Below are 7,991 nucleotides of genomic sequence, written 5' to 3'. Positions count from 1 at the left end.
AGTGTAACACGATATACCGCTGATAATTGTCAGCCGGCTCGAAATGTCCTTGATTTTCTTCACAATTCGTCGTTTCATTAATTTGTACTTCAAGGCGATCGCGATGGAACCTCTCGTGGAAAACCTCAAGAAACAAGTCACATGTTCAATTTGTCTCGATACTTATAAAGACCCCAAAATATTATCGTGCTTCCACACTTTTTGCCGTACGTGTTTGGAGGAACACGCAAGAAAAACCCATAGACAAGGCAAATTCAGATGCCCCGAGTGTCAGGCGGAAATCGATTTACCTGAAGGCAATCGCTTCGACCGTTTGTCCACCAGCTTCATCCATAATAGTTTGTTAGGTCTCCTTGAAACGGAAGATCGGGAGGACTTGCTAAAGCCGCCATTTTGCTCGCGACACAAGAACGAAAGACTACGATATTTCTGCTCTTCCTGCGGAGCGTGTATTTGTCCTGTTTGCTTCGCCGAAGACCACCGCGGCCATGAATTCGACGTTATTGAAAAGGCACTGCAGGAAGATAAGAAATACATCATGTTGAACGTCGAAACCATCAAGGAAAAGGCAAACTTATTTCGAGAAGAGATAAGAAAACTTGAGAAAACCTCTGAGGATGTGGAAATGATTATCGCAATCGCTAAACAAGACGTGTCTGAGGCAGCTCAGCACGTCATCACAAAGACGCGAAGTCAAGAAAAACAGCTGTTAGAGTCTTTAGAAATGACGCGGAGGGAGAGAATAGAGCGAATCAACTCGGCTAAACAAGAAATGGAATCTCTGGTAGAACAAATGAACCAAGCGACTGAATATGCGGAGAACCTCGTTCAAAGAAGGTCAGGCTTAGATCTTATACAGACTAAGACAACTTTGAAGGAGAAATTTCAAAATCTTGGTGGGGTTAAAGTTCCAAAACATCACCAGACTACATTTGCCAAATTTAACGCGGCATCCCAACAAGACTTGACACTGGGTTTTATTCAACTCTACAGCCAACTAGCCAACGCAGCTAAATCAACTCTAGAAGGACTGGATGGAACTTTTCAGGCTTGTGTAGAAGCAGAGTTTACGTTGTGTCCAAAAACAGCAGAAGGAGAGATTTATAACCAGCCCGATCTTAAAGATCAAGTTGAATTGCAGATAAAACCCACCAAAGATGTCGCAAACGTGACTGTTCGAGAAAGAGAGGACGGCAATCTTAGGCTGAAGTTTACACCTAAAGTGCCTGGCGCCTACAGCGTTGAGGTGAAGATTAATGGCGAAAAGCTTCCGATCTGTCCGTTCACCTTGCCAGTGAAAGAACGTCGACTTGTTGTAATCGGTGAATTGGACTTGAAGTTCAATCAAGGGCAGGAGTTCCAGGTACCCAATGGAATCGCCGTAAACAAGCAAGGCGACATAGCTGTCGTAGATTATCACGGAAACTGTGTCTTTGTATTCAATAAAGAAGGGAACTGTTTAAAACAAATTGGAAAAGAAGGAACAGGTCCTGGACAATTCAAAAATCCAAATGGGGTGTCATTTTTAAACAACAACGAAGTACTTATTGCAGATCAATCAAACAATAGAATCCAACATATAAATATCCGGACAGGATATGTTGTAAAAACCTTTGGGAAAAAAGGTGAGAGAAAAGGACACTTCAAGACTCCAATTAGTATTTGCCTTGACGATACAGAACGAATTGTAGTCAGTGAATTCTCTAACAACAGAGTTCAAGTAATGTCAAAAGAGGGCGAAGCTCTATTCACAATAGGAGACAGTGGTCCAGAGAAACTCAGCACACCATACAGCTGCATTCCTTACAAAAACATTTACCTGGTAACTGAAAGAGACAATCACGTCATAAAAGCATTTGATGCGTCAAACACTTTCCTGTACAAGTTTGGCGAAAAAGGGAATCAAGATGGACAGTTCAACTCACCCCGTGGCATGTGTTTAGACAGCTCTTATAATCTTCTTGTCTGTGACTATTTCAATAACAGAGTTCAGCGATTTTCTTTGGACGGTCACTTTATAGGCAAAACTACCGTTCCTTTACAAAGTCCATTTCAAATTGTAACAGCACCAGATGGGCGTATACTGGTCACAAGCCTTAAAGCTAAAAAAATATATATACTGAGGTAAATATGTTACTATTCTACGAATCATTCAGCTGCTGCATGTATGCCAGTGGAAACTTAAGTCCAATCATTTACGTTTTAAAGCAAATTTCTTCACAAGAGGCAGAAACACTTAACGGTGTAAGTGCATCGTACGCCCTCAAATACAGAAACCAGGGGGAGGAGGTAAGCACAGAATTGACTTATACACCATGAGCAGTCAGACATATAGGAAAATTATCTTAAGAAAAGGAAACTTGAATGAGTCTATGATAGATTTAACTTTTCTTCGTGTGCTCAGCCTTTCACTTCATCTGGTCGAATAACAAGAACAGCTATTTGAGGACACGGCTCTTATCAGGGCAAAGAACTACCACATGGTAGAAGAAGACAGCAAAAAAAGAAAAAGAAAAAGAGACATAATCAATGGGAACCTCAAACTTCTGTGCCTTGTACAAGAGGTTTCAAATAGTTCGGTATAAAATGTTTCAATTAGGTATATTCTTTTCATTGAAAAATGTGTACTTTAGCTATCCATGTCTTTTTCACCAATAATATCCAAAGTGAATTTAAGGGGATTTGATTGCTCTGATGTTATTTGATTGAAAGTTGCAGAAGGGGCATGGCCGGGTGGCTCTACCCTTTGACTTCAAAGATCCAATTAGTAACTCTCCCCACCTACTAACATATATTTCTCTATAAATTTCACAGGAGAATTTGGTGTTACATCAAAATAATTCCCTCAACTTTCTGTCCAAATAAAAGCTTGTCTTTTCTCATAAACTCTCTGCAAGATAACATATTGGAAACGTAAGGAGAATTTACATGTCAATCATCTCTTGGAGTTTTAGGGTGAAGGCACTGGAATTGACATCTATTATCCCAGTTCCTAATCATCCACTCTGGTGCTCCATGAGATTTGTTTCTCAGAAGTCTTAAAAACAACTTTTTCCCTGGATAATGTGCTGCCCTTTTTGTCTCATTTACCAGTTATAATCAACTGATACACAGTACACTCAGTCTCAGAAATTCTAGGTTGCAAATGTATTTCCAATTTTTTTCGGTAGATTTTTAGTTTGAATGAATAAAAATATGTAAAATACTTGACTTGTACTCATTGCATGCAATTTTAAGTTATGCTCTATTGTCTCTTAAAACCCTAACATCAGTGTGCAACTTCTCTATACTGTTCTCTATACATTTCCAAGGAGAATTTGTTTAACGATCTAGAGATTCTTTCATTGGTGATCATTTCCTTTATTCTCTTTAATGTCTGATTCAGAAGTAAAATTGTTGGGAGATTAGATACTAATCACTCTTAGGGTTGAAAGGGTTAAGTACTTATTACTAAATTCATTTTCAGCCTGTCTGAATTTTCAAATCACCGCATAAAAACATTTCATCACGAAGGAACTCTCTGACCCAAGTTTAGAAAACAAGGGAATCAAGATGGACGCTTAAACAGACGCCATGGAATGTGTTAGATCGACTTCAAGCAACATTTTTCCAGACAATTTCAATGACAGAATTCTGTCAGCAATGTAGTTTAATTGGTCATTTTCTGAGCCAAAAAGTATTATTTCTATAAGTAATCCACCTCTAATGGCAACAAGTCCAGTTGGGTTCAGACGCTGTTTTTACTTTTGCGTCAATGGTTTTTTAATTTAATTTATTTTGTTTTATTGTTTTTCTTTTTTTTTTTTTTCTTTTGCATTGGAGACTTCCTACACAGACAGTCTTTGAAAAACAACCTGTCGGGAACGACTTTTTCTACAAAAACTTGTTCAAGCAACAATTTTATCAACAAAAATGTTACGGGTTCACATGATTAAATGCGTTTCTCAACAAATTGTTTGTTAAGAAAAGCATATTTCGAAGAAGCGTCCCTTGTACGTAGACTGCTTAAAGTTTGTAAATTTAGTCCTTCACGAGCGTGGAACAATCTTAAAGATTGAATTTGACAGTAGACAAAAAATTAATGAAAAAACAAGGGGGAGAGGGAAAGAAGCTTTAAACACATTTTAAGACCCACGAAAGGCGATTATCTCGTTGAACGATTAGAATCCTTCAAGGACGTTTAGTTTAACGTTACAAAGGGGTCAACTAAGCCAAACAAAAGTGACAGGACAAAAATAGATCAGCTGTCAAGGACTTTGTTTTGTTTTCTACGAAACTGAAACATTGGCTGTTTGTTCCAATTTTTTTTTGTACTGTCTATCCCACGTAAAGCCACCGGTAAATTTTTTTTTTCACGAGCGGGACGTCGATGACAGTTTAAGACAAAGACGTACACTCCAACCGCAAAGGACAGATCTGTTGTCTCGTTGTGAATTGAATGTGTTGTGTGATTTGTATGATCGTCTGGGTGAGGGTAGACCCAAAAACAACCGTTGCTCGTGAACGCGACAGTCTTTGCGTGCCTCGTTTGGCCTGATTATGCACGTAACGGGGTGTTTTTCCGCGTGGTGGAAATGAACGTTCTGCGTGAAAAAAATGCTGGTAGGTTATAGTCCCGCATATGTGGCGGAGTACAGTTAATAAGATTACACTGCTTCATTCAGTTAAACTGAATCAATAAATCGTCGCCACAAACAGCAAAAAGGCTCAATCAGCATCAATGAATCATGCCCTCTTGATTACTAGAAGTGCCCTCGTTATTAAGAAAACAAAATATGTCCTCTGTCTCAGTCAATCAGTATTCAGTAATTTTGCCCCGCATATGATAACATTTAAAACGAGCGTATCACGGTTTCATGGTTTCAACGCGACCGACTAAGTCTATTCATCATAAACGAGGAATTAACACTGACACAACGTTACAAAAAAGGTCAGCTACGTCCTTGAATATGATTGGTTACAAAAACTCAGCTGTCATGGACCTTGTTCTGTTTTCTCGGAATCAAACAATAAATCTTAGATTTCACAATTTGTTTGTATTCGTCGCTTGAATAACCAGTACTTCAAGGCAACCGTGATGGAACCTCTCGTGGAAAACCTCAAGAAACAAGTCACATGTTCAATTTGTCTCGATACTTACAAAGACCCCAAAATATTATCGTGCTTCCACACTTTTTGCTGTAAGTGTTTGGAGGAACATGCAAGAAAAACCCACAGACAAGGCAAATTCAGATGCCCCGAGTGTCAGGCGGAAATCGATTTACCAGAAGGCAATCGCTTCGACCGTTTGCCCACCAGCTTTCACCAAAATACTTTGATAGGTCTACTTGAAACAGAAGATCGCGAGGCCTTGCTGAGGCCGCCATTTTGCTCGCAACACAAGAACGAAAGACTACGATATTTCTGCTCTTCCTGCGAAGTGTGTATTTGTCCTGTTTGCTTCGCCGAAGACCACCGAGGCCATGAGTTCGACGTTATTGAAAAGGTACTGCAGGAGGATAAGAAATACATCATGTTGAACGTCGAAACCATCAAGGAAAAGGCAAATTTGTTTCGAGAAGAGATAAGAAAACTTGAGAAAACCTCTGAGGAAGATGAAATGATCATCGCTATCGCTAAGCAACAAGTGTCTGAGGCAGCTCAACACGTGATCACAAAGACGCGACAGCAAGAAAAACAGCTTTTAGAGTCCTTAGAAATGACGCGTAGGAAGAGAATAGAGCAAATAAACTCGGCTAAACAAGAACTGGAATCTCTGGTAAAACAAATGAACCAAGCGGCTGAGTTTGCGGAAAATCTGGTGCAGAGTAGCTCAGGCTTGAATATTATACAGACCAAGACAACTTTGAAGCTGAAATTTCAAGAGCTTCGTGGAGTTGAGATTTCAAGGCATCATCCGACAACATTTGTCAAATTTACCGCGACATCGCAACAACACTTGAAACTGGGTTTTATTCAACTCACCGAGAAACCGGCAAAAGCCGCTAAATCAACTCTAGAAGGACTGGATCGAACTTTCTTTGCTGGTGTAGAAGCAGAGTTAACGTTGTGTCCAAAAACAGCAGAGGGAGAGACTAGTTACCAGGCCGATCTTAGCGATCAAGTTGAATGGCTGATAAAACCCACCGAAGATGTCACAAACGTGACTGTTCAAGCAGGAGAAAAAGGCAATCTTAGATTGAAGTTTACACCTAAAGTGCCTGGTGCCTACAACGTTGAGGTAAAGATTAATGGCGAAAAGCTTCCGACCTGTCCGTTCACTTTGCCAGTGAAAGAACGTGAACTTGTCATAGTCGGCGAATTGGACTTGAAGTTCAACCAAGGGCAGGAGTTCAGTGGACCAAGTGGAATCGCCGTTAACAAGCAAGGCGACATAGCTGTTGTAGATCATATTGGACACTGTGTTTTTGTATTCAATAAAGAAGGGAACTGTTTGAAACAAATTGGAAAAAAAGGAGTAAATCCTGGACAATTCAAATATCCCACCGGAGTGTTATTTTTAAACGACCACGAAGTTCTTGTTACAGATGCGTTAAATAATAGAATACAACACATAAATATCCAGACAGGAACTGTTTTGAAAACCTTCGGAAAAAAAGGTGAGGGAAAAGGACACTTTATGGCTCCATGTTCTGTGCACCTCGATCACGCAAACCGTTTAGTTGTCACTGAAATTCACAACAATAGAGTTCAAGTAATGTCAAAAGAGGGCGAAGCTCTATTCACAATAGGAGACAGTGGCCCAGAGAAACTCAGCAAACCATACAGCTGCATTTCTTACAAAAACATTTTCCTGGTAACTGAAATAGGCAATCACGTCGTAAAAGCGTTTGATTCGTCAAACACTTTCCTGCACAAGTTTGGCGAAAAAGGGAATCAAGACGGACAGTTCGACGAACCCCGTGGCATGTGTTTAGACGGCTCCAATAACCTTCTTGTTTGTGACTCAGACAATAAAAGAGTTCAGCAATTTTCTTTGGACGGTCGCTTTACAGGCAAAACTAACGTTCCTTTAAAAGGTCCACGTCGAATTGTAATAGCGCCAGATGGGCGTATACTAGTCACAAGCTATGAAACTAAGAAAATATATATTCTGAGGTAAATGTGCTACAATTCTATGAATCATTCAAATGTTCTATGCCAGCGAAAACTTAAGTCGAATCACTCAATTTTTTTGAGCAAAATTTCTTCACAAGCGGCAGAAACACTCAACGGTGTAAATGCATCGTTAGCCCTCAAATACAGAAGCCAGGTGGAAGGGGGTTAGCGCAAAATTGACTAACACCCCAAGAGCAGTCAGATACATAGGAAATTATATTCAGAAAAGGAAACTTAAACGAGTCTGGGTTATATTTAACTTTTCTTCATGTGGTGTGCCTTTCGAATAAGAGGAGCAGATATTTCAGGAAGACACAGCCCTCATCAGGGCAAAGAACTATCATGTGGTCTAATGTAATCTGGACAAAACTTCACTGAATAGAGCAAAAATAAAAACCAAAAGAAAAAGACATGATCAATGGGATCTCAATTTTCTGTGCCTTGTACAAGGGGTTTCAGATAGTTAGGTAAAAGTGTTTCAATTAGGTATATTCTTTTAAATGAATGATGTACAGTTTAGCTATGTATGTCTTTTTCACCAATCATTTCCATAGTGAATTTAAGGAGATTGGTCCAATGTTATTTGATTGGAAGTTGCAGAAAGACCATGGCCAAGTGGCTTCACCTCTTGAATTCAAAGATCCAATTAGTAATTCTTCCCACTGACTACCATACATTTCTCTATAAATCCGACAAGAGAATTTGGTATTACATCAGAATAACACCCACCAGCTGATAAGCTTGTATGTTCTCATAACCTGTTTGCAAGATAACATTTTGCAATTGCAAGGAGAATTTACATGTTAACCACCTCTTGGAGTTAAAGAGTGGAGGCACTGGAATTTAAATCTAGAGTTCCCAGGTCCTAACCATCCACTTTGCCTCCAAATGAG

At 39.6% G+C, this 7,991-nt stretch overlaps 2 protein-coding genes across 2 annotated transcripts; both read left to right on the top strand.

Moving 5' to 3' along the window:
• Nucleotides 1–103: 103 nt before the first annotated feature.
• Nucleotides 104–3,147, top strand: LOC131776801 (tripartite motif-containing protein 3-like). The gene has a single exon (XM_059093015.2). The coding sequence runs from the start codon at nucleotides 104–106 to the stop codon at nucleotides 2,126–2,128; it is 2,025 nt and encodes a 674-aa protein (XP_058948998.2). The 3' UTR covers nucleotides 2,129–3,147.
• Nucleotides 3,148–5,047: 1,900 nt separating this feature from the next.
• Nucleotides 5,048–7,489, top strand: LOC136277752 (tripartite motif-containing protein 3-like). The gene has a single exon (XM_066160391.1). The coding sequence runs from the start codon at nucleotides 5,078–5,080 to the stop codon at nucleotides 7,100–7,102; it is 2,025 nt and encodes a 674-aa protein (XP_066016488.1). The 5' UTR covers nucleotides 5,048–5,077; the 3' UTR covers nucleotides 7,103–7,489.
• The last annotated feature ends 502 nt before the right edge of the window (nucleotides 7,490–7,991 follow it).

The sequence above is a fragment of the Pocillopora verrucosa genome, chromosome 13, assembly GCF_036669915.1.
Source record: "Pocillopora verrucosa isolate sample1 chromosome 13, ASM3666991v2, whole genome shotgun sequence".
Lineage (NCBI taxonomy): Eukaryota > Metazoa > Cnidaria > Anthozoa > Scleractinia > Pocilloporidae > Pocillopora > Pocillopora verrucosa.
This window is presented reverse-complemented; position numbering and strand designations above follow the sequence as displayed.